The following is a 27263-nucleotide window of genomic DNA, read 5'->3' as shown; positions in this document are numbered from 1 at the left end:
TGGGAATGAATATAAGTAGGACTGCTAAGGGAATTTATGCTAATATCTCTCAGGAGGCCTTGGAAAACGGGACATAGGTAATAGCCTTGTGAGATGCTGGTGAGGATACAGACTGAGGAGTGGGGCAGAGACAGGAATTAGCTCAAGTAAATAACAAGGGGTGGGGAATGCACAAGTACCCAAGATGGAGTATTTAGAGCAAAATCCAGAGGAAGGGATGAACTACAGTTAAATTATGGAGAAGGAAAAGTACTCTGGCTGTAAACAAAAGGGCTGTGGAGACTCTCAGGACAGACATGCAAGACTTCCTAAAGTTAAAATTACAAGCCAAAGACCATTTGGGTAGTTACTCAAAAGGCAAAGCACCATGTTGGTGAGGGAAGCACCAGTGAGGGACAGTACATCATACCTCAAATGGAGCAGGTACACATACAAAGAGCCTGGCATTCATTTTGGACAAGCTCTTCATTTCCAAAGCCATTTACTTGCATTGTGGAGTGCTTGGGACAGGCTGCACTGTGTCATAGCTCACTCTACTCCCCCTCCTCCATACCCCCACCCACAAACACCCCGAAGATGGCAAATGCACCCAGAGGTATGAATATAGCAGCTGTTACACTTTATTTCACTATGGGATTTTAATTTTTTTATTATTATTTTTCTTCTGATTGAAAAAGAAAAGACAGAAAAGTTACAAAAGTAGTAAAAGGCAACAATATCCACAGGACATCCATGTTCCCTGCTCCCACCTGGGGCAGGGCAGCCTGCCCCACCTGCTGGCTGGCAGAACACACCCCTGCACCTTGGCAGCTCTTGCTGAGCAAAGCCTGAGGCTGCAGGGCCATGCAGAAGCCTGCCACCCAGCCATTTGCACAAGGAATGTGCCTCTTAGATGGGTACCAGGCTATGGCTGTCCCATCCCCTGAGCACAGGGATTTGGTCCAAAGGAGCAATGCCTCCTGTCCTGCACTGGGCAGCTTGATCTGGCAGCAGTTAAAAAGCTGAGGTGTGCCATCAAAACAAGGTAAGCAGAATTTCTGCAGGGGCAAGAGGAATCAGCGGAGGAACTGTGGTCTCTTGGAAACAGGGACTTGCAGGGAACCACAATGGTCTGCCAGAGGTCCCTCCCCAGTAAACACAGGTGACCTCTTGGAGGTGGTGCTGGTGCAGGGGGTGGCCCAGCTGTCACAGGCTGGAGCCAAACAGCAGGCAGAGCTGGGACAGCATCAGGACAGAGATCCCCTCACCACCTTGCCCAGCTGCTCTGCCTGCCTGAATGACAGGAATTAGGGAGAAGAGGGGGGGTGGGGAATCAGGTCCCCCACCTGAATCCCAAAGCCTATAGCCCTTGGACTTTCCCAGGGATCTCACTGAAGGGCCCAGACCAGCTCACTGGGTAGCCTCCTACTGGCAGCTGGACTGACCACTGGTATCAACCAGAGAGCAGCAAAGACTCTGCACTGAGGCAGATTTAAAAAAATAAAAATTATTTTGTATTACTCACAGTTGCTCCTCCCGATCTGTACAAACCACTTGCTTCCCCTTGCACTCAGGTACAGGCTCATGGTGGGCAATGCTTGCACCAGAGGTTATTTTCTCCACCAGGTGCAGCAAGAGGAAAGGCCTTGTTCCTCTGCCTCAACAGGAGAGGCAAAAGCTTGTCTTGCCAACTCCTGCCTTTGGCACAAAACACACACACCTCAAGGACAGATCCCAGCCAAACACCAGTGGCAGCAAGGCCTAGCATGGTCCCAACAGCTCAGAACTGTCTGTGGAGAAATGTCCCCCACCTTCACTCAAACTCCCCTCCTGTTTCTTCCATCAACAGCCACAAAATCGACTTTTTCACACTCCTTGCTTCATCTGGGAATACTGTCTCTCTGATACCAGAGGAGTGTACCTGAATTTAACAAGGGGAGTGGAAAGCTTGCTGGAGGCAATAAATTGGTTTGAATTTGGTGGTACCAGTTACATCCACCATCATGTAGTGGGACAATACTATGGAGAAGTGTGACATACCCCAGAACACACACTGCCCCAGCAGAGAGGAGATCCATGGGCACACAGTCACCCCCAAGTTCTTCTCTTTGATGATGCTGAGAGGACTGAAGGTGGGTGCTGCGTTTTCCTGGATGGCTCAACACAGACCTTCCAATTCTAGAATTTTATTCTAACCCCAGATATGGATGTCTCACTCTCCCATTTCAATCTCTTTTTGGGCAGTATCACTGAACTGCCAGCAGATCATCTGGAATGCACAGTTAAATGTGCCAGTTACTCCTCCACACACCTCCCTGTCCCCAGGTTTTCCACTTGAGAGAGCTTGATGTGAATGCAATTATAACAATCTCAGAGAGGGATCTTCTTGTTCTACAAGCAGCTCTGTAAGCCTCTTTCTCCAATCCTGAGCTCACTTCTGAGTGGGAGAAGTGTCAGATCTATAGCAAAGCACTGCAGACCCAGTTATCCTTGGGAAACTGACTGGATTTGGTTTCACAGTTTGATCACTCACCCCTGCTGCCATGCAGGTCACACTAACCCCTGAACACCTCCTGGATATCTTCAGTTGCCACCATCCTCACGTTTGACACTGCCTTGGTGGCAGTTCTTGCAGTTTGTGCACCTGACTGGTTTGCTTTGCCCTGAGAGACAAAACTCCCTCCCTGTGCCGCTGCTGGGCTCCACCAGTGGTATGAGAACAGGCACTGCTGCCAAGCCATTCGCTTCCCCCTGCCGGAGCAGCTGCGTTGCAAAGACGTCTCATTGCCCCTTCTTCTCCCACCCCTCCCCTTGGGTATCACCACCTCCCCTTCTCCCTGCCAGGCAGGACACCGGGTGACAGTTCCTGAGGTTTTTTGGAGAAACTTCTTCAGTAGGCACATGACGGTTCTTCCACTGGAGCTATGGGGCTCAGCGGCTTCAAGGTGCTGAGGGAACGGAAGGCAAAAGTGGAGGGATCGTACAGGAAGTGGGGCGGCGGGCGGCCTCCGTTGGTGCTCTGCAGGGGAACAGAAACAGGCATGAGGTCAGTGCTCATGGCAGCTGCAAATGGTGAAGTTCCTGCCTTGAGTGCTTTGTCATCCCCTCTCTGATACAATTACACCTCTTTCAGTGGGTGGTCATGCTTGCACCTGCAGCAAATGGCACTAACATAAGCAGTGGGAGCCCTTTGCTCGCATCCTTGCTCTTATCCTTCAAGATAAAAGGCAGGCACACCTCCCTTCCTCCAGGACTGAGGTCCCTAGGATACACCTGACCCATGGCACCTGCAGCCACTAAGTGAAATAGGATATCCATGATGCACTTAAGAGTATCAGCATCACTACCAAAAGGTATCACATCAAGAAGCTAAATTTATTTGAAGTAAGATCTGGTACACTTTTAGAGCATGGAGACAAACCAAGTTATCTCTGGAAACACATTCTTCAGCCCCATTTTTCAACAGCTCACCAATAAGGATTTACAAACCACTCTTTCTTAAAGTCCCATGCATGCCGAAACTCTCCAGGGTTTTGGTTCCAGACTCCACAATTTGATGAGGAATGGGTGAGAATTGCTTGGAGGAAAAGATCCCACCCCAAGGCCTTACAGACTGGTTTTACCATGGCCACTAAAGACCATTCTCTCCCCTCTTGCTCCCACTGTTCAGAGCATGGTCAGAGCAGGTCCAGAGAAAGGAGGCCAGAACTCCCTGCACTGTGTGACAGGACAGGAATGCTGTTCTCCATTATGCTGTGCTAGGCTACATAGATCCCAGAGGAATGATGGTGCCAAAGAAGTAATTCCACTCTGTTAGATGTGAAGAGCTTTCCTTTAACTTTTCAGGAACTTTGGTTTGTTTCTTTCCTTATGCAAGCAGAAGCTCTAGTGGGACAGCTACTTCACTGATACTTTCTGGCCAGGAGAGGAGGTCTCGCTGCTCTAGGGTCCAGGACAGTGTTTAATCATGATCCTGTAGAGTTCATTCCCAGGGAATACGTGGAAACTTCAGCAGCTCAGAAACTCATGCAAGCATCCCCTACTCTCATTGCACTTCCATCACTCTTGGGAAGGGCTTTACCACTATTTTCACAGAGGTCAGGAAAAAATCCAATGACAAACATGTTAGGAAAAAACCCAAAAACCTACAGGTTGGGCAGAGACGTGATTGAGAGCAGCCCTGCAGGAAAGGACTTGGGGGTGGTGGTTGATGAAAAACTCAAGGTGAGCCAGCACTGTGCACTCACAGCTCAGAAAGGCAGTGGAATCCTGGGCTGCATCAAAAGCAGAACAGCCAGCAGGTCAAAGGAAGGGATTCTCTCCCTCTATTCTGCTCTTGGTGAGACCCCACCTGGAATACTGTATCCAGCTGTGGAGTCCCCAACAGAAGAAGGACATGAAATTGTTGGAGCAAGTCCAGAGGAAGACATGAAGCTGTTAAGATGACTGGAGCACCTCCCCAATGAAGATAGGCTGAGAAAGTTGGAGCTGTTCAGCCTGGAGGGAAAAAGGTAGCATGGAGACCTCACAGGAACCTTTCAGTGTCTGGAAAGGGTCTACAAGGAAGCCAGAGAGAGACTCTTCCCCAAGAACTGTAGTGACAGGATAAGGAGTTATGGGTACAAATTGGAAGAGGTGAAATTTAGTCTAGACATAAGGAAGAAATTCTTTCCTGTGAGGGTGGTGACACACTGGAACAGGTTGCCCAGGGAGGCTGTAAATGCCCCACCCCTGGCAGTGCTCAAGGTGAGGCTGGATAAGGCCTTGAGCAGCCTGGTCTGATGGGAGATGTCCCTATCTAATCCTAAATGGGATTAGAACCAGATGATCTTTAAGGTCAATTCCAACTCTTAACATTCTATGTGATTCAGACTGGGCTCTGGTGTTATGTAGCCCCCTGATTCTTTTTTAGGCCTTTCCTAACTAGAACAATGGTCTCCTTTGCTTAGCCTGCACTGTGGGACTGTTCCTCAAAGAACTAGGCTTTTTAGGAACATTTAATAACTCTGTCTGGCAGAAGACAGAGGTTCATTTTAGCACTTCAGATTCAGGTCTATCACACACCTAACAGCATGGCAAGGTGGTGTTTTGATGCCTCCACCTCTCCTCTGCCTGGGTTTTAACTTGTCATCACAAGGCAGCAACACACAAATATCCCCAAAAAGCTGCCAGGATGGTTTGTCTCACCCAAATACACATAGAAAATCAGAGTGAGCTTAGGAAGTGTCCAAGCCAGGCCCTGAGAGCTGCAATAACTGCAGCAGGATCTGGAAGCCTCTTGTCTCCAAGGCTCTTGGTCACAGCTCAGCCCCACTGGGCAGCAGCCTTTATGTCAGGAAAGGCCTCTAAAAGCCAGTGTGGGCAGCATGTTCCTGCCTAGCTGGTATCTCTGCTGCAATTAAGATGGGCACTCGAGAATGGAAAATGCCAACATGGTGCTTGGCATCAGCTGTGCCTGGAGTTTCAGCCAGCAAATCATGCCCTGCTACATCGCCCTGACACCTTGGCCAGCAGCATAAGAAAAAAGAGAGGCAGATTTAAGGGCCTTTACTCAATAGCCACCTGCTGTGGGGTTATATATGGTGTATGTTCTGGCAGGCCTCAGAGCTGGAAGGTAACATAGCAACCCCTATTGAAAGCAAAGGGGCAGAATAAATCAGCACATTTGTCCTTCTCCAGAGCAGAGAAGGTCCCCTGCCAGTGCCAAGAGGGAATGGGAACAAAGAACCTGGCAGTTCCCTCCATTTTGAAATGCCAGACAGGATTAGGGAAGGCAGCTGAATCTGTTCGTTTTTGGCACATGGCAGACGAAGAGGCTGGGGAAAGATGGCTCCAAAGGACAGACAAAAGTAATCTACAAAACTCACCAGGCTTTGGGTGGAAAGTTTGCTATGGTTTCTTTCTGGGTCTTCTTCTGGGGCCAATGTGTGGGGCAGAGAGCCTTCCCAGGGCACTGCCAGGACAATGGGCACAGCACAGGTGAGGCTGAAGGTCAGGGATGTGAGAAGACGCAGGAGATGCTGAGATTCACAGGAAGTCATGCAGCTGCAAGTGAGGCTCAAAATGCACCCAATCCTGCCTCATCATCCTGGCACCTCTCAAGCAGCCACAAGGTGACCACTGGCTTTCAACAACCACAGACAAGGGCAGAGTGAGAATGGGCCTGTGCCCAGCTGCAGGCAGTAACAAGAGAGGCAGTAACCTGACTCCCTCATCCATAGCAACATCCTGACCAATCTGCACTCCTTTACAACCCTGAGCTATACAGGATCCTTGTGCACCTGCTCCCTGACTGACAGGGCAGCATCTCTGGCACTGACCTCGCTGGAGCTAAGAAACCTCCAAATCCCTCAACTCTCTTCTTGCAGAGGAGTGTTTTTAGATTGGAGTTCATGTCCAGCTCTAGGGATGACCAGGCCTGATCTGGCTTAGTCCAAGACACCATTTGGGATCACAGCATGTGGTGGTCTGGTCCTGATGAGTAGCACAAGGCAAAGCTCTGTAGATGTATTTCCAGAACAAAAACAGATAGAGCCAGCTGCCAGAGAGGGGAACATGTTCCTGCCACCCTGTGGCTTGGGCCAGCTGCCTCCCTGTAGTCTGGGCAAGCATCCTAGCCAGGCCTGCCCTTCTCCTTGGGCACACCATGCCTGGGACTTTGCTTTGACTAGGGAAGGGTGTTAAGGGTTGTTGCCACTGCAGCAGGTCCCAGGGAGCTTGCCATAAACCTGCCTGACAGTCCCTGGTGAGCAACCCCAGGGCAGCTCCTGCAGAGGCTCCTCAGAGCACAAACAATACACACTTGACGTTAAAGGCTCATGTGCTCACTCTAATGGCATTCGGACAGCTGGGTACCGCTCACAGAACGGAGCCTAATATGGGCCCTGTGCTCATGGCAATCATTAACCAGAGCCCTCAGTTTGCTAAGCAATCTATTTACACAGCTGGAGAATGGCCCGAGTCAGACTCACACGGCTGCCACAGGAGAGCACACAGGCTCACACACAGGCTCTGTCACACACACGTGCTCACTTGCACATACTCACCTGCCTCGGGTTCTCCCCAGTACACAGGCCCTTCCCTGGTCACTTGTGCACATCCCTCTGGGCACACACAGACTCCTGACTCAGAAATCACAGGGAGGGCTGTTCCACTCACACAAACTTTGCCTGCTTGTAAAGTAATTCAAGCCATGCACAGCCGGAACTTCACAGCATCCAGGGGATGGTCTAAGGCACCACAGCTCATCACTGCTCAGAACACAAGGTAGTTCCAGCACCTGGATATACCCATACTGATTTGGGTTAGATGAGCTCTTAAGGGAAGTAAACTCATCTTACACATGTTTCAAGCAACTATGCACAAACCACCTTGGTCAAGGATGCCTCTTCACCCATGTACATGAGCCTACACATACACTCCTGCCAACATGTACTGTCCTCACCAATACATTATCACCTTTAAATACAGGGGGGCAAATAAACAACCAGGTTTGAAACGTATCTGAAGTGTATTAACAAAGAAGTACACCTAAATATAGTGAGTGGAGGGAGGTGCCTCGAAGAAGGCCAGTAATATTAAACATCACAGAAGAAATGCAAATTTCAATCATATTAGCAGCTTTCAGAAAACAGACAAATGCACAACTGTTCCACAAACCCATCTGTAACATAACTGTACATTTTGGCAAGGAAAGAGTATACAGGAAGAAGACAAACATGTAAAGCTAAATCTCTTAATATGAAGCCATATTCCTCCTAGAAACAGGTCATTCACTTCTATGAAGTCTGGGGAAGTATCTCAAATGCAGACAGTAACATGATTTTGGTCTCATGATTCCACAGAATCATGGTTCTCCTCTCTGGACAAAGCCAAAGTGAGCACAGGTCCAAGTGAGCTTTCAGCTATGGGAATGACAATCCCCATAGGAGTGGGGAAATGAAGCTACCCAACACAACGATGTCTTGAAGGGAGTGGTGTGCTGGGGGAGATGTACATTAAGAGGACTCTTTGGTCCTCTTTCTCAAGAGCTCTAGTATCCAGGTGGGATTCAAAACCAGATCAGCTTGTGCACTCTGCCAACCTGTCCCTACTCAAGGCCAATCCAACACAGGAATCCCTTCTTTCCTACTCTTGGACCCCAGTGGCTGGGAAGCGCTGCTGAGCTCCATTTAAAGGATGCTGCCTTCCAGTGGTGGGTGAATGATCCCTTTGCAGTCTGTAGACTCACTTGTTAAAAGTCCTTTGGGATGAAAGGCACCATGTAATTGCAAGCTGTAAAGGCGCATCCGATTTCCACCACCACCCTGTGTGGGAAGGAATAAATCCCCACAACAGCTCTGGCAAGGACAGATGCCTGCCTGGGATACAGCTGCCTTGCTCAGGAATGGGGAGAGCCAGAGGCAGCACCAATATTCAGGCAGGGCACAGAAAGAGTAAAGGCTGTCAGACTCCACAGAGGAACATTTACAGGTACACTGATTTAACTCCACATGGTCCTCCTTCCTCTCACCCCTGCTAAGTGTTAGAAAATAAACTTCTTCACTCTTCAACTGTGATGTGTGAAGCCATCAGCTGTGAGCAAGAGAAGGGGACCCACATGCCTGCTCCTAGTCACATCTGTAATTCCAAACATGGTTCTGCCCAAGCCACTTCTCAACATCTCTGCCTCAGTTTCTTCAATGCATAATACATACATGTCCTAGTTTCTGCTGGGATAAAATTAATTTTCTGCTTAGTAGCTGGTGTATCCTGTGGCTTCGATTTAGGATGAGAATAATGGTGACAGCAATAACTAAACTATCAGTCTGTCAAGCAGTGTTTATACTAAGTTAAGGACTTCCCAGCTTCTCGTGCCCTGACAGCAAGAAGGTTTGGAAGGGCATGAGAAGCTGAGAAGGAAACAGCCAGGACATCTGACTCAAACTGGACAAAGGACTTTTCCATACCATAAGATGGCATTAAGCTGGTGTTTTGCCTTCCCAAGTAGCCATGATGCAGTCCTGCTTTCCTGGAGATGGCCGAACACCTGCCTACCCATGGAAAGCTGAATGAATTCTTTGTTTTGATTTGCTTGCATGTACAGTTTTTGTTTTCTCTATGAAATCATCTTTATCTCAACCCACAAACCATCTCGCATTTACCCTCCTAATTCTCTCCCCCAACCCACCAGGGTAGCAAGTTAGCAACTTCATCATGGGGTTAAGCCACAACAGCACACTACAGCCAGGATGAATTAATTAACTTTTAGGTGTTTCAACCTTCTGATGAGAGGCGATTTCTTTTCAATTACAGTCTTGCTTCAGGCAGTTTTCAAGAAATAGTCGCTGGCAAGCAGGACCAGCTCCTCCAGTGGAGCAACAATTCACATTTAACTGCTTATTCATTAACTCTGATAGGGCCTCTAACAATTTATTCCAGTCACAGACCTGGAGCAGCTACAGGAGGAAATTTTCACAGGCAAACTCCTTTCCTCCTGAAAGTCTGTCCGACACTCCCAGGTTCATATAGAATTTTATTTCAAGAAATAGTTAAAAAATAGACCGTGCCAGAACTTCACTTTATGACTACCCTTTTCTTTTCTCTTCCAAGAAAAAAAAAAGATCATCTCCAAATGTTGTTCTGACAAGGAAACCAAAACTTTGCAGTGGGCACTGTTTTCTTATGATTTTCATTGCCCCCCCAAAAGACTGAAAGACCTGTCTGCCATCACCAACACAAGGCTGCCTAACACCTTTTTCTTTCCATACCACCACATTGCAAAGAGCAGTTCAACGGTTTACAAACACATCACTGTTCATCCTAGAAAGGTTTAAAAAAAATTTTTAAAAAATCAAACATTTGCAAATGTGTGCGCAGAGTTGTGAGGTGGCAACTACCAGACTTACAGAGGTGCCACCAGACAGACAGCACTGAACCTTTTTGGAAGGTACTTCAAAGGGCGTAGCAGATGCTTGTTGGTCACTTGCCCAAAAGCAGAAATAGCCAGTTTCAGCTCTGGGTCCTTGCTGGCACAAGCATGATAAGCCTTTCTTCTCCTCTCTCACACATCTTTAGATAGGTCTTTGACAAAGCTGACTGCAAGCTTTGATTTTGCCTGGCTGACAACCTGAAGGAAAGAGGCTGCACAAAGAAAAGGGACAGATGGGTCATTCAGAGGAGCAGTCTGTCAGTGCTCCCTGGCCAAGCTGGGGAACCCACCACACCAGGGTCCCAGTAAAGATCATGCTCTGAAGACAAAACAAGTCTCTTAGGACCAAGGGAATGAACCCATATTTCCCTACGAATGAGCCATATTTTGCACCATTTTCCTTCTCATAAGAAGGTGCCTGTGCTGCCTGCATACCTGCAGCAGTTCCTGTAAATACTACAGGGTCTGCATGTGCCTGAGCAGGAGAAGAGGCAAGCACAAGAGTAGCTCCAAATAAACACAGACACGGCACAATCAGGCCCTAAATCTCCAAGTGCATCTGAGTAGAGACCTTAGTTTTGCTCTGTACACAAGTGACACTACCTCACCCTCTCCTTCCTCTCCACTCTCCCCATTCCAGCCCTTGCTGTGCAGCAGGAACAGCCTCCTCTCAGAGGGATCACAGCAGCTGCCTCCCAGTCCTGCTCCCTCGGGGCCAGGAAGCCCAGGCACTGTGCTTCCCGCAGAGCCGGCACGTGGTGCGCGCTCGGGCGTGCGCGGCTTCCAGTTTGCATAAGGCCAGGGAGAGCAGATTCCCTCTGGCCAGGCAGGCTGGCACAGAGCTGCTCTCAACTTGAAGGGTACCCAAATTAAAGGTGCAAAGTGAGGATTAATTAGCCTGGCATGAGCAGGCTGCAAACACATGCTGACATGGTGCACTTGCCTCTGGACAAACCACCCCAGCTGTGGAAGCCAAGCGCAGGGAAGTGGGTGTATTATGGGAGAGGTGTGTGGGAAAAGAGGATCACAGCTCCAGGGACTGGGAGAGGCAATGGCTGCCAGGTTCCCACAGCCACATGAACAAAAAGGGAGCAGAACAACTGCAGTGGGGCTGGACACAGTGAGCAGATGTGCCTAATCAGCCATCTTGGACTTGAAGCTCTGACAGAGAGCAGTGGCTGTCTGTGACCCTGTGCCATCCCCTACATCTCTTTCTTCTCTGCTCCATCAGCAAGATATCACCCAGAAGTCATTAAATCTGACCCCTTCTCCGTGAAACATGCCTTGCCACTTTCCATTTCCTTGAACCACAGTGCCACCAGCCATAGCCACCACTGACACACAAGGCTGTCCCAGAAGCAATTGGGCTGCACCTTGTTTCTACCTCCCCGTATCCTTAAACCAGACCCACAACCCACATCAGACCACAAAGCAGGAACAGTGCTGAAAATAGGAAGCCAGCCTCCTCACTCACCAGCCGCTTGCTTCTTTCATGGTGCTGTGTGGATTAATCTTGGTTATTCCACAAAGTCTGTTCTGTGGGCACTTACATGATTCAACAGGTGCAAGGGCATACATGACAGGAATTTATGAAAAGCAGGAAGCAATAAAAGTTCTTATCCTTACAGAAACAGAAGAGAGATACGACAGTCCCACTTCTAAGGGCTGTGGGCAAGCTAAAGGCTGGTTAGCCTTTGCCATGAAATCCAGTAAAAATCAGATATTTGGAGTAGTTTTTAAAAGACAGAGGCATTCCCCCCTTGGCTACACAGAACCCTTCCCCAAACTGAGGAAACTCTGGACAAAGTATTTTGTCAGGGATTATTCAGAACAAGGGCTGGCATTCTCCAGGACCAACTATCATCTTCAGCAGGCAGTTCAGTGGCTGGGTTGGGAGGAGCGTAGGATACTCAAAGGGACATTCATGCTCCCACTTAGCAGAGGGCCCTCTCCATTTTGCTTAGCAGAGGCATGTCCATCAACTGGAGCCAAGACACCTCAGGGGAAACTGGAACATCAAAATCTCCACGAGGGGCTTCTGACCATAAGGCTGTGACTGGCCAGGGAGGCAAGTCTCTCTTGTTGATTTTAAGATCAGAGTGAGGTTTAGACAGTCAGGCACATACTAGAAACAACCAGGAAGGTTTGAGAAACTGTTTGTAAGCTACAGTTTGGGATTTCTGCTGCCTGAGATGCCCTAGGTGTTTATACTCATGATATGGTATGGATAAGGACACAGCTCTAGGAACATGGTCTAAAGTTCTCATCACCCTATCTCTCTTCAAGTCAGTTACACCTTCTGCTGGATTTTCAGTGTAACTCACTCTGAAATTGCAATCATGGTATTTATCTGCATATTTATATGCATCCAATGCTAAATGCTTGCAGTGCTCCTTGGGAGCCTGCAAGTGATGGAAGGAGTGATGGAAGGAGCAACACCTGTGGGGTTTATATACATATATACACAAACACACATATATATATATGTACATATGTATGTATACACACACTGAACCTTTTGATTACATCTTTACTTAGTGCTGCACAGCCAGAAACAGAGGTTTGCACCAATACTGCTCTGTCACCTGGTATGCCTTGCACATGTGAATAGCTCAGGCATCTGCCCAGAAGGTTCTGGCCAGCATATCTCCTGTTCAGCTCCAAGCTGAAAAGGTCCCTTGTTTTAGAAGAAGACAAGCCAGCAGCATGTTTCTGCAGTGGCGTTTTAGGATGCAGAGTAAGAGATAAGAGACAGGGAAGTCATTCCCTGGGATCTGGCCCCTGCCCAAGCAGAGGGTGTTCTCAACATTGATAAGATCAAGGCAAGAGCACAAGAGGTTTATGTTCCGATTTAAAATTCTTATTTTTACATAGCAGAAAACATCTCTCTGATCAGCCAGGTTATCAGATTGGCCTTGAAATCCTTCCTTCCTTTCTGCCAGCCCCAACAAGATCCTTGAGACACAACTGGTAAGCCCCTGGGTGTCTTCTACCCACCTACTGCTGTTAAGACAAGATCAGCTCCACTAATCCCATTCAGAGACTGCGTGTAGAAGTTTGTCAAGGAAGAACAGAAACAGGAATAAATGACAGACCAGGGACCAGGTCTGTACACTCACACTGCCCAGCTCATGTGCCACACACACACACAGACCAACACCTGCCCCTGACCTTGCAGTGGCATGTGCTTTGTACAAATCCATAGTTCATGTACATGCTGTCACCTCTGATTTATCTCTGCTCACTTGCCCACAGGGGATGATTCTTCTGTTCCATTATCTCTTACTCTGTGGGAACAGAAGCAAGATTTTTTTCTTTTTAATATTATTTGCTCTTCACAGTAGGCTGCCACCTCTCACAGCTGCTATTCCTGAAAACATTTCAAACTGAGCTGCTGCACATTAGAAAAGGTAGCCAGCCTCTCTTCCATAACTGTTAGGTTCTTAGTAGTCACATCACTATCCCATCATCCCACTTAAGAACCACTGCGTGAGGGGAAAGGCTTTGGCTGATCACCACCTGAGCTGGCCCTTGGGAAACTTAAGCATAGGAAACAAGAGCAAGGTGACACCTTAGTGTAAAAACTGCAACCTGCTTAACAGCAGCAGGTCACCTGCTTAAGAAAGACCACCAAGGACCACAAACCAAAGGCTGTAGGTGTGTTTCCATGCCAGAGGGCAAAGACACTGCCCCCTCCATCTCACCTTCTCATGGGAGACTCTTCCAGCAGAAGACCGAGGAAGGAATCAGCAGAAGACAGAGGAAGGAATAGCTGTAATGATGCATGAGAAAACAACATCTTGCACCCTGACACATCAGCAAAGCCCCAAGATGTCAAGGCAATCAAAGTATCAGCCAGGAGGGATTTTTAAAAGCAGGCATCATCTCACAACCACATGAGATACTGATCTCAACAAGAACAGGATGAAAATGCTTTATTGCTGATGCTATTAGAAGGTCACAGTCATCACTGTCCCCACACAAGATGGAATGAGCACGATCCTTTCTCCTACAAGTTAGACAGCAGCAGAAAAATTGAAGAAATCAAGGATCCTTGGTTTAAATCCCTGGCACAAGCCACTAGATATCCTGCCTGCTCCTCAGATCAGTTCACACTGCCTGTTCATCCAGCTGTAGTCTCTCTGGATATCTGTGACCATCTCAGTTCAGAAAGAGACACTACCTGATCTGAAACAGAAGCACTTGTGCATCAGTGACACAAGCAAAGTGGTTCACATGGTGATGTTTCCTGTTCAGACACACAGACAGCTGCCTGGTTCCTCCAGTAACAGCTCATCAACCCATCACTATGAGATCTGTCTTCATTTCTTCTACCCTCACCACAATGGACAGATTCCAACGATGAACCTGTGCCACCAGGCCCTCAGCAACACAGAGCCAAGCCTCTCACCTTGCCTCCTGCTATCACTCTTGCCAAAATGCCACATTCGGTAGGGCCTTAGAATAGCCCTTCCAATAGAACTTAGGTCCCTAGTGTGCTCTGACTCCATTACTGAATGCTGGACAAGACCCAGAAATCACAGAAGGGCTGAGGTTGCTCTAGAGATAGCTGAGTTCAAACCCCCTCCTCTGAGCAGGGTCAGCAGGAGCCTGTTGCCCAGGTCTGCATCCTGGCACACCATGACTCTTTCCATGGACAGAGTTTCCACAGTTTCCCTGGGCAACCTGAATATCTTACATTTCTACTTGTGCCCATTACCTCTTTTTCTGCTGCTGGGCAACACAGAGAAGGAATACCATGCCAAGCATGTCCTGCTGGCTGGATTGAGGTTTCCCTTTATATGATGAGAGCATGGCACTGTGTTTAAGAAGTATTGACCTCTCTCAGCCGTTTCCAGAGCTGAGGCACTTCAGCAATGAGTTCTGCCAGGGACCTGGTGCTTCCTTTCTCAGCTGCATACACAAAAGTGGGCATTCACAACCCCTTGAAAAATGGAGGCAAAAATGCACCTTTACTAAACAGCACTGCCACTACAACAGACCAGCAAGAGGCTGTGATGCATCACATGCTATTACCATGGAAGCCAGCAGTGCCTCAGGTGGAGAGGCACTGCCCCAGCTTGGCAAGGCTGGCCACAGAAGAGTGGATTTTGTGCCATCTGTCAGAAAAGCGTGCTCCCAGTTTCTGCTGTTTATTTTACTGCAAGCTGACACGGGCTCAAGGAGCAAAGGGATAATTCTCCTTTCAGATTCTCCAGGGGGACAATAGTAAGCCACAATAATGAGCTTAAACTGTCAGGAAACCACCTCACCAAGGCATCACTGAAACCCAAGGGACTGGAGAACCATCACCAAGCACCACTGGAAATAGCTGGTGTCCAGGGACAGACACCCAGAAAAAACCCAGTGAAAGAGCACAGGGCAGGCATAAAGGAAGGTGATAAACAAGATGTGCTAAAACATTGCACCAGGATTAGACAGCTGGTGGGTCTGAAGGACAGGCACAGCCTGGGGAGAGCTCATGGGGCACAGAAGGACACAACTATATTGAAAACAATCCAGGCAGAAGTACATGAGAGTACATAAAAGATCAAGATTAATTGTGCAATCAGAAGTACTGGGTCACTGTGGGGCTGCTGGAAGACAGGACTGAAGAGCCCTGACAGAAGGTGTTTGAGAAGTCAGAAAAATATCACCCCCGGCTGTGCACCAGGCTCCAGCCAGCTCTACCTGCTCCTCCTCCTCTCAGACACCAAATTCATTTCCAGAGCACTGATGGGCAAGGACATCCAACAGCATAATTATCAACTGCAGCACTTCTGGGTACAGAAAGGCAGCGTTCCTATTGCCTGCTGGGCAAGGTAAAAACCTTGAAAGGATCCTGGCCTGTCATTCATCCCTCTTGCAAGGCTGTAAGAAACACTGCAGTGAAAATAGGAGCTCCATCACAAAGAATATTTGTTTTCTTCCCCCTAATCTTTTTTTTTGCCTGTGTATCACAAACATGGAAGATCAGGTACATCTGCTTTGGTGACAACATGCAAGATCACAAACAAACAGAATCTTAGAATGTTTTTGGTTGGAAGGGACCTTCAAGATCATCTAGTTCCAACACCCTGCCATGACGAGGACACCTTCTACTTGACCAAATTGCTGAGAACTCCATCCAACCTGGCCACAATTTCTCTGTTCCCGTGAATTCATCACCCTCACTGTAAAGAATTTATTCACAAAATCTAATCGAAATCTACTGTCCTTCAGCTTAAAGCCACTCCCCCTTGTTCTATCACTACAAACCCCTGCGAAAAGTCCCTCTCCAGCTGCCTTGTACCCTTCCAGTACCTTTTGGGTACTGGAAGGTGATACAAGGTCTCCTAGGAGTTTTTATCTGCTCCAGGCAGAGCAGCCCGTGCTTTCTCAGCCTTTGTAGGGAAGATGCTGCAGTCCTCTTAACAACTTCACAGCCATCCTCTGGACTTGCTCCAACAGTTACTTTTCTTTCTTTGTTCAGGGACTCCACAGCTGGATGCAGCATGCCAGGTGGGGTCTCACCAGCGCAGAGAAGAGGGAGAGAATCACCTCTCTCAACCTACTTGTCACATTTCTCTTGGATTTAGCCCAGGATATATCTCCCACATGACCATACAGCACAGACCAAAAGAAATACAAGGTACCCACAAAGGAAGCAGAGGCTGGCTGATGAGTCCAGGAATGTGCTGCTAAAGACAAAACTCTCAGAGGTGCAGGTAACAAAATCTACAAGGATGAGACTTGAGCATTTCTGGTAGGGATGCAGGCTGTCAAACACAGAGAGGCTCAGGACACTGCAGCTTCATCCCAGCTACAAAGTCGTCCAAGCAATGCAGCTCTTACCAGCCATCACCCAGTCCCATATCCCACCTGGTTCTGCAAACATTACTGCATCATGCAGGTACATGCCTTTTCTCCTCTCACCCCTACCAAACACCACTTGGTCAAGAAGGATCCAGATGACACCCTACCAGACAGCTATGCTGTATGAGCTCACAGCACAGGATGTAGACTCAAACCAAGGAAGCTTTGAAACCTTCAAAATGGAAAAGACAATGTATTATTAGCCTTGTCAGCACCTAGCCTAAATTGCAACTACATGCTATACTCCATGCTGGCAACTTTTGTTATGCAGCTGATCAAGCCACAAGAAATCTCCAGAAATCATTTTCTGGACACAGATATTCAGTGAGAACCACCACACTAGTATATGTGGAAAGATGAAGGAACTGCACCAGAAAAGGGCAACTTACACGAATTTTAATTACTCTAGTCTTCACTCCACAATTCTTCTTGAGCAGCATCTTCTGAAAGAGAAGTAGAATCCAGGGATTAGTAGAAATAGTATGAATGAACAGAAAGAGGGATATTGTAAGGAGTCCCTTTCAATCAACATTTCATTAAAACAAGATGGATGGATGGTTAAGTGGGATATGAAAGATTAAGAATTACCAAAGGTGGCCAGCAAGTAAGTCAACCTAATCTGAGACTGTCTCACACAGCCTTTGGCCTAGGCTTTGAAAGAACATACAAGAAATTTCACAAGGAAAAAGATAGAACAACTGCCTGAAAGGAAATTTCTTCTTAATTTCCATCAATTAGTGGTTAAACTTATCCCTGAAGCACGTGAATTTATCTACCTTTAGAAAGGAAAATATGGTCTATTTAATGTAAATGTGAATGTTCCCATTATTAAACAGATATTTTCATTATGCTTATTTATTTACAATGAAAAAAAAAAAAAAGCAAAAAGCACCTGGCTGCAGTTCTAAATCTCCTTGCCATATACTGCAAGAGTCATTAAAGTTGTCATAACATGAACCACACAACTTAGCAAACAGGATATACTTGAACCAGCAATTATTCTGGGAAATTACAGAAAAAAACAGGTGAGTTGAAGTTCTATCCCAGTTTTGAGGCAGTGTTTTAAAAGCTGGCAAGTGAATAAAATCATTCTTTCCACTCAAAAAATTGTCACAAAACAACTCCCAATTGGAAAAACAAGGCTTCAAGAGAACAGTTCTTTCATTAAAAAAATATATTTTAACTGTATTTTTCATACAGAAATACCTGGTGAGGGAAGCATGTCAGGAAGAATCTTCTCCATCAGCTTTTGAAAGAAATGAAAGATTTTCCTCGCTTCTGTTTTTAACACTTCTCCGGTTGGAAAGCTGTGTGAAGTATGGGAAAGCACTCCCCACAGCCACATGCTTTTACAAAGCAACTGAAGTGTTTTTCAGATGAAGCTCTTAAAGGCTGTAGAAAGACATCCCACCATTTTACCAACATGTGTGGGAAATAGTGAGACCTTTCTATTTTCTCTCTTTTTGTTTGTTTGTTAGCCTTCTGCTTTCTCTAGCACAAAGCAAGATAAAAAGCAACACAGTACAGGGAGTCTTGGAAACTCAAAAAGCTTAAAAAATCCAAAACATACAAACAACCTCCAAAAAATTCAGAAGAAAAAGCACCACCCCAAAACTGAAGTCAGTGCTTAGGTAAAAGTATTTATTATTTTTCCAGTAGAAAGTACTGCTGGGAGGTGGGAAGTATTTCCATTCCTCCACCACCCTCTGTCACTCCACATCCCATAAGCACGTCTTTGCAGTCCCAACCCACATTACTGCCCAGAACTTGGAGAGGGAGTTAGAGATCCACCCAGCATTTCTAAGCACATCAGCCTCTTTGATCTAAAATCCAGAACTTGGCACACACATGCTCCACTTTGAAACTTTCACATGAATAGTCTGGGGCTCAAGGACAGTGTATTTTATTATCCAAGCATGCGTGGGGGAAAAAGGGAGGTGCTGCAAGGATTTTGAGCTTTTTCCTGTTAATCCTTTAGCAGGTGAATCCTACTGCTGTCTCCATTATTCAAAGGACTCAACAGCAGCCATGCCTGACTGCTCTGGTCCCAGGTCTGACCTGGCAGCACAGCTCCAAGTTTTCTAACCCAAAAAGATCCAACAGCTTTTTGCACAAACCAGGCAGGAGACAAAGGGAACTGTTGAACTGAACTAGCCCAGCCCACAGCTGTCCAACTAAATAAGGAATCCTGGGAGTTCATATAAAATATTGCAGGACTCAGCTCCCAGCCAGGCTGCAAGGCACTATGGTAAGGCTCTGAGTTTTCTTTCTTCTGCCTTTCTTAAGGCTCTCTTCCTTAAGAGAAGGAAGGAGACCGTGATGGGGCTGACAAAACCCAGGCTGCAAGGAAGGAAAAAAGTGAGGAGCTGTGAGGTCTTGCAAGTTTTGGTCTCTCCTTCAGTTTTTCTCCCAGGTGATGAAAATGTTGGCTGGTGAGATGAGGAAGGGTAGGCTAGATAGCTCAAGTCACAGGTGGGATAAAAAGTGCAAGACAATGTCAGGTTGAGCAATGACAATTAGAATAAGGACTCAGGATTCTGAGCCCCATCTTTTAGGGGAAGAATGTTGTTAGAGCAGAACATACCCTGTTGTATCCCATATGACTTCAAGCTTTTTGACTTTGAGTGAGACCCTTGGCTTCCCAAGGCTGCTGTAAAGCTGAGCTTTATAGTGATACTTGGCTGAACTGCCAGGATGAAGAGAGGCTGTGACACAAAACTCTACATTGCCTCAGTAGCACCACTGAATCCTCTGCTGGAAGGGGAAAAACAGAGCTCTGCTGGCCAAGGAGCAAGTAAAACACCTTCCAGTACAGTCCAGTGGGATGAAATGCCTAGCATGGTCACACCCACAGGTCCCCCAATGACTTCATCAAAGTGCAACAAAAGACTATTTCCCAACTAAAATCAGAGAGGCAGCAAGATATTTACCCATCCTGGCCTTATATTGAAACATAAAGGGAGGACCAGCAGAGACAGAAATTACAAGATGACACCAAAGAGTGAATGAAAGCTTTGAGCTGTAGGTAGATGGGACAACCAGCCAGACTCTCCCAAGAGAAATTCAAGTGTTCAGCTGTTTCCCAAATCCTACTCTTCTGGCAGAAAAAAGAAGTATTCTTTTAGTGATGCTGTTGTGATAAGCTTTAATTATACAAGAATCTTACCACCAATTACACTACTGCTACGGTTTGCAAAGGTCTTGTTGTGCAGCAAGAGCAAGACACCCTACGTCATTTTTGTTCCTCTTGTGTTTCCTCTTTGCTCCTGGCGCTCCTCTTGATGGACTAAGTAGAAAAATAAAAACTTGACATCCCCTCATCCACAGGCTGTTAAACTGGAGCATAAACCTCAGCATCTGAAGCTCCCTGGAGCTCTCTTATTTCCACTTAGACTGAAAACAGAGCAAGACCACTTCTGCTGCACTCTCACAGCTTCCAGATCCTACATCATAGTAAAATCTGAAACAAAGAGCTGGAGAGAGCAAGCCAGCCACATGATCCTGCAGATGAGAATGAATACAGGGAAGGCAAGTTATCAAATGTTATTCTATTTAATCAAATTGCTTCCACCTCACTTGCAGCCACACACTTTCTGCACCCAGCACACCAGAGCCATGCTTTAGAAAAAGTAAGTCAAGCCATCTTTGAATGGTTTTCCATCCCTCAGCCTTCCCTTTTCTTGCCAAACCTGAGCACAGGCTTTCAGACAGGGAAGCTAAAATGCAGTGCTGCCTAGCAACAGCCAGGGACTTTCCATGGCAGCCTCTCCTCATCCTCCCTCCAGAGACCTCCACGTCACAAGCCAACCACGAGATGCAGCAACTCATTAACTCCTATTTACACAGATACAAGGCAGAGCTGAAATAACATTCATTTGGCTACATGACTTGCAGTAGCCTAAAGCAGGACAAACAGCCTATAAGAAAGGTGACATATTCAATTTAGTAACCCTGGGATCATTCCTAACTACCACACCAATGTGAAAGTGCAGTTTTATTTCCTCAAGCTATTTTCTGGGAGTTATGACAATGAGCAGAGCAGAGATTTGTCAAAGGTCACGGAGGATATTAGTAGCAGAGCTGAGAATAAAACCATAGGGTATGGTTTCCAAAACTTTCTTCCACCTGCAGAAAATGAAATGGAAGAAAAACAGACAGTGCCTATTTCAATTAAAAAGTCCTTCCTGCAGGTCTCTGACAAAACTGCTACCATCAGAGCTGAAAACTACAGCTTGGGAGCACTATTATTTGCATGAAGGGAAGTTTATTTTGCTATCTACCGTGACTTCTATGAAGAGGAGGAAATGACATGACTACGGAAATGTTAAAGCCTTTTTGAGGACACAAGACCTATGTCTAGCTCTAAAAGCAAAGCTAAATTGAAACACTTCAGGGTTAACCCTCCAGAAAGCAGGAGAATCAGCTCAACCCAAGAACCTGCCCACCAATCTCACCTCCTGCTCATAACCCAGAGACTCTCAGTCCTGAGCCTGGATTCAAAAGAAAGTTGCAGGGACTGGAAGTAACAGAATCCCACATTCACCGAATGAAATGTAATGAACCCCTGATGTGCCACATGTGGCTCTGCTGCACATCACTGCCACATCCAAATACCCCCATTAGAGCAGAGATGGGGCAGCAGCCCTGCTTCTCCTGGAGCACAGCTCTCCAGTCCAGCCTTGCTCCAGGAAATACCTCCAACTGCTTAAGCAGCAGCGCTCCAAGTCCTGCAACACCGACCTGAGCAGTTCTGAACTAACCCAGAAGGAAATGGTGAATGCCTGCACTTGCTTATGCAGAAAAGCTACCACAGAACTATTCTACACAAACTGCACAGCCCCGATGACTAATATATATTAACAATCAAATTACAGGCATCCTTAATGCAAGATCACTCAACTGATGAGTGACCAACCCCAAGATGAATGAGTTTATGTCACACTGCAACAACAGTTCAAAACTAAGTATTTAAAACTCTGTCAATTCACAGTTTAAAGACAGACATCACAATTTAATTTTCAAATGTTTAAGAGTTTGAACAAACTCTCAAACCAGCATACAGTGCAAAATATTTTAGATTAATAGATATCAATAAACACTTTTCATCTTACATCTGCTTTTTATATACACAATTCTGGTTTTAGAATAGTTTCATTTTCACTACCTCCACAAGACAAAACAACTCTTTTGTTCATTAGTGTTGCAGAGAAGTGTAAATTGCTATTATTTATTTTATTATCTGGCCACAGTTTTAAACATAGGGGCCTGTCCAGAGTTGGATGCAGTTCAATTACTACTGGTTTTCTCAGACTAGTTTAGCCTATTTCAAGCAAAAGAGCACGGGAACTCTCAATTTCTCAACATAACTCATCATTTAATGACACACTTCATCAAATGCTACATACTGATATAGAATCAGCTTGTTCCAATATAAGAATGCTGCAGGGATTTTCACTTGCTTAATGAAAGAGATTTCAAAGTTAAAAAAAAAAAAATCTGTTTTCAGTAACTGTGCTTTGACTCAAAGATCAGACATTCCAAAGAATATCAAGGCAGGCCAGAAGCTTGCCTTTCTTTAGTTTTGCTAATGACCCTCCACAGGACAAGTGCACTTTAAAGGTATGGACGTTTCTGTTTCTTGTTGACATCTCAAGGCTCTTGACAAGATACAAAGTTTAAACAGTCCAAATTTTCAGAAGAAGCCTCCTCAGCTCCATAATCCCTGTTTTACTTCTATGCTGTTAACCCTACCAGCCAGCTTCCCAGTTGTCCAGAGTCTTCCAGGAACAAGAAGGCAGACCAAGCTTGAATGTCTAGCACGGAAACAGAGAAACAGACCAATGATGTTGCTTGCTGTGTTTTCTTTGTTCAAACAACCAAACAAAAAAAGAACTGAAAGAAGAAACAGTACAGTGTGAGGAGAAATTGCACTCCAAGCCACAGCAGAGGGCTGATGAAAAGGGAAAAACCATGGCCAGTGATGCAGTATGCACAGAGAAAATTGCCTCACAGCAAGGCAGGGAGGCAGCTCCATGGCCCATTAAGCAGAGGACTGAAGGGGCCTCAATAAGACAACCTTGGGACAGCGAGGTGAAGTGGATGCTGGTGCAGAGGCAATGCTTACCTGCGAGCTCCAGCTCAACACCAATCCCACTACACCCAGTGAGCTAGCCAGGGAAGCACAGCCCTACAGCCCTCCTGCCCTGGGAGGGCATTCCAGAGCAAAGAGCCTGCCCCATTCCCTTCCTGGCAGCCCTCAGAGCCAGCTTTGGGCCAGCAGGAACAGCTCTCCCCCGCTGCTGCAAGCCCATCCTCTATCCCAGCACTGCTGGGGCGGGAGAGCCGCAGAGGTTAATGCAGGGCAGGGCGCAGCTGCAGTGCAGTGGGCACAGGAGGTCAGGGTGCTGCACAAAGCAGCCATTGTGCTGCACTCTGTGCCTGTGGGCTCCTGCTTCAGCAGGTCCGACCTCCGTCCCACCGCGTGGCACCGGCACAGCACCGGGGGCACACAGCTGCTTCCCAGCGGGGCGGGCACACGCTGATGATGATGAAGAACAGCAATCCAGTAATGTGGAAACCCCAAGGCACAGAGCACTTTGACCCTCATTCATGGAGAAAGCTTCTTAACTCCAGTATAGACTAGAATCCACTAGGGTGTGAAGTAGATTGTAGAGAGCAGTGTAGATGTATCAATTAGGTGGGAAATTTAGGCTTTAGGATTTTTAGTATGTAGTGGATGGAAGCAAGATGGAGGGCACAGGGTGCCATCCTGGGCTTCTTCCTCATGTTTCTTCTTCTTCCTTCTTCATGGGTTTGGGTGGCATTTTGTAATTGGGTGGAAAAGTCCACATTGCGAGCTATAGGGGATCAGTTATTGAGTTAAAAGGGAAGGTGTCAATTCCTAATTGGATGGCTTAGCTTTAAAAAACCTTGTAACAATAGATTGTTGGCCATTTTTGCAGGGCTTTTCCAGTGCACTGAGCCTCGTGTGGACAGCGTGTAAAACTCTAGATAGGATAACAATAAACAAGAACCTGAAGACCAAGAAGATCCAGTGTGTCTCTTTCCAGACACAAGACCACTCCAGGAGGGTCTCCCACAACAGGGGAGCCCCCTGGGAGGGCCCAGCCAGAGTCCCAGAAGTCAGGAAATCAGCAACAGGTACCCTGGCACAGCAAGGCCCTTCCTAGAGCACAGGCTGAGTTAAAGCAGGGGGAGCAGCTACCCCCAAAGGCAGCGCTTACACAGGCCAGATGTGAAAGCTCAGCACAGCCCCAGGTCAGCAGCAAGGCTGAGGCATTCAGTGCTTTCTCAACACACCTTCAGGCTCAAACATCACAGCCCCATGCCCACTGCTTTAGAGAAATCCTCCACCAGGAGAGCAGTGCTCCGTGCCCACGTGGCAGGGCACGAGGGGGCAGGGCCATGGCTCCTGTCCTTTGGCCAACACAGTGATGAGTCTTCTACAAGGAGCACAGCCAGGTCTGCTGTCCCAATGAGTTTAGGAGAATAACAGGCAAAAAAAACCTAAAGCTACTTTGTAGGTTGATTTTGGACTGGTTTTTTTAATTCCTTGGCACTGAGAAGTGTTGCTAGGACATGAGCATCATCTCTTAGTCCTGCAGTGCAAAAACTGTACAGATAAAACAGTAAGTCACAGGCTCCTCCTTACTGCTTTTAAACTGAAGCAACTCCAGCTGATACCAACCCCATCCAGGCTCAGGCTCCCAGGCAGACAAACCAGAGGGCCAAGCTTTCCCAGCAGGCACCTGAGGGGACTCTGCATTTTCATCACCAGGGATGCCCTGTGCCAGGGGATCGACCACTGTCTGGGCCCCGGGATGCAAAGCCACTATGCAGTGCATCCATGTGCCAGACACACACACAAGCTCCCTGCCCAGCCCCTGAAGCAGCACAGCAACAGGAAGGCTTTAGTTCAGCCATAGCTTTAAATTACAATTATCATTAGTCAGTCTCCAGACTCCTCCATCAGAAGTTAAACAGCCACACAGCATTTTGAAATACAGGCCAACTCAAATGGTTTGGCCAGCAGTCCCCTCCTACAAAAACAAACCTCAGCACCCAAACACTGTGCTGATAGTGTGGAACATCCTGAAAAGCCTCTTAACTCTTTTGAAAGTTATTTCTAGTTAAATATTCAGTTGAATTAATCATTCATGCTTTTTTTTGCCACATTTATCCTCAGTCCATCTGAGGCTCCTTCAAAGCATCAACACTTGTTGAGTCTCTTAACACTGTCATAAAGAGCTCCCATTTCCACCTAGATGGGAGTTCCAGTTGTCCAGGCAGCACCTCTGTCAGCAAGGGCCAAAAATCCACAGCCTCCAAATAGTGCAAACACTGACAGCTTAGTGCATCTGGACAAGGCAGCAGAGAAAATGCTGATTATTAAGTGATCTTTGAAAACAATTCAAATTAAAAAAAAAAAAAAAAAGCCAAGCAAGGCCTTACAAATAAAGATGTACTGCAAGGACTTGCACTCAGCAAACAGTGGACCATGAAAACCAAAACAAAGTAATTCCTGTGGTCACCAAAATCCTTTCCAACATGTTTATCATTAATCGCCTCATTTTGTGCACTACTGGGAGGGGCTCAGCTATCACTGCTGAAGAGAAATGGGTGAGAGCCTTTAGCAAATATCAACTGGCAGAACAGCAAGTCAGTCTCACCAGTAATTGCTCCCTAAATAAGCACAGCCTAGTTGCACCTCAGTCCCAGAAAGGTGATGTGCAAGTGACCACTGCAGAGTGGCACCAGGCTCCTGGCCTGGTCACTGCCTGCTGCAGAAAAGAGGGAGCTGAAGTCTGGCCAGTAAGGTCTGCCACCTGGCAGAACTTCTGAATTCCCACTATTCCCAAGGCCCAGAGAACAGATTAAATTATTCAAATTACAGGCTGCTTTTTGAGGTTTTCCCTGCATATCACACTAGAACTACAGCTAACACAAACACAGCTACCTACTCACACAGTTGTGGTCTAAGCAAACAGACTGGCTGCCTGTCTGTAGGTGACTCTGCCTTTCTACTGCTCCTCTGACTTCTTCGTGGCACACAGTTTCCAGATATAGTCTGGACCTGTACAGAAGCCCTGTCCCTTTAGGAACAGATAAAACAGGCTGTATTTGCCCTGGCACTTTTACCACTAGCCCTTTGACTGGAATTTGGGGATGGAGGAAGTGAACACTCTCCATGGAGCATCTCTGGCTTAGCAGCCGCTTTCCCTGCTGGTCTGGCAGAGTCTTGAGTCTGCTGATCTGCAGTGTACATCAGATGGCTCATCTATTCACTCCATGCCAACCCCAAATCCCTCACTGAGTTTTCTTTGAGGCCTGGAAAAAACCCAAAGCTCCATTTGTGCAGGAAATAGACCTGACCAAAAACTCCAGCACCTGTGGAGTAACAAAAATGTAAAGAAAGGGCAGGATTCATTAATTCCCTATCACTCATCTGCACATGCCAAAGCTACCAAAGTTCAAATGTCAGGCTTGCCCCTCCTGCTCACTAGAGTCTGAGAAAGGAGGAGGGGTGCAAAGGGACTGGGGGGTCTGGTTTCACAGCTGGCAGGCATGGTAGCAGCTCCTGAGAAAAAGCTTACAAAGCTTTTAATTCAGGGTGGCCAACGTGACTGTTTCCTCCCTTCCTTCCTGGCCTTGGCTCCAAAGCTGTCCACAGGGAATGTCCAGTCTAGTCTAAGATATCATCTGATGTCTCTATAGTTTATCTCACTTCTGACTGAGGCCTTGGCTTGGACACAACTCCAAAGCCCTCCCTCCCTACAGACTTTTCAGACAGAGCTAAGCAGAAGGGACATTGCCTCCTGCAGCTTTATCCCATTTTTCTCAGCTCTGCTGCTGCAGCACATGGGAGATGGCAGTGCTGGGGGCTTGAAACAAGCAGCCCCAGACTCTTCCACTTTTGCTGTTGAATTGCTGTCCCCAAGCGCCCCAAGAAGGGGCTAAGACATCAGCACAAGCCAGGCAATACAGTAAACACAGTTCCCCTTTAAGCAGGGAGATACAGAGAGCTCTGAAAAATCACACAGCTGTATACCCTGGGAAAGAAGAAAAATACTAAAATAACTGAAAGGTACCAACTCTTGTCAGCTGTGACATTACAGGGACATGGAGAGGAAGAGAATCCACATATAGCTGCTCAAAACCCAGAGGGCACCGAGATAAAAGTGTGTGCCTTTACTCTATCCTTGGGTAACTGAAAAAACTACAAGATATTCCAAATGCTCTGTGCATGCCACAGAGCCTCTTGCACACCAGCCACAAAGTGAGCAGCCAGGCATACAGAACACCAGATTTCCAAAAGAGACTGCATGCTTACACAGGTTTGCCACATGAAAGGATAGATGTGTGTGTGGATGGCAAAAGGAAAAAGCAGGCTAAAACAACCAGCTCAGAATGGTTTCAATTCTAGATTTTTAAGCCAATTTCTTTCTGGTTTTGACACAACTAGAACATTTTAGATGTTCATATGAAGTATTTCTGTTTA

General features: G+C 46.8%; 1 protein-coding gene across 4 annotated transcripts in view; it reads right to left on the bottom strand.

Moving 5' to 3' along the window:
* LOC131081546 (uncharacterized) overlaps positions 1 to 27263 on the bottom strand; it is a 104829-nt gene that overhangs the window by 43609 nt on the left and 33957 nt on the right. Inside the window, exons 4-5 of one of the 4 annotated variants that reach the window (XM_058020727.1) lie at positions 17134 to 17187; positions 1830 to 2998 (exon numbers count right to left, since the gene is read on the bottom strand). The exons of 1 other annotated variant lie outside the window; for it this stretch is intronic. In XM_058020727.1, coding sequence (XP_057876710.1) covers positions 2870 to 2998; positions 17134 to 17187 — 183 coding nt within the window. In that variant the 3' untranslated portion in view covers positions 1830 to 2869. Of the gene's footprint in view, positions 1 to 1829; positions 2999 to 17133; positions 17188 to 27263 lie in introns of those variants that run through there. 2 more of the 4 variants (XM_058020728.1, XM_058020729.1) reach the window with 2 other exon arrangements.

The sequence above is a fragment of the Melospiza georgiana genome, chromosome 3 (assembly GCF_028018845.1).
Source record: "Melospiza georgiana isolate bMelGeo1 chromosome 3, bMelGeo1.pri, whole genome shotgun sequence".
NCBI lineage: Eukaryota > Metazoa > Chordata > Aves > Passeriformes > Passerellidae > Melospiza > Melospiza georgiana.
Note: the sequence above shows the minus strand (reverse complement) of the source record. Positions and strands in the feature narration are given on the sequence as shown.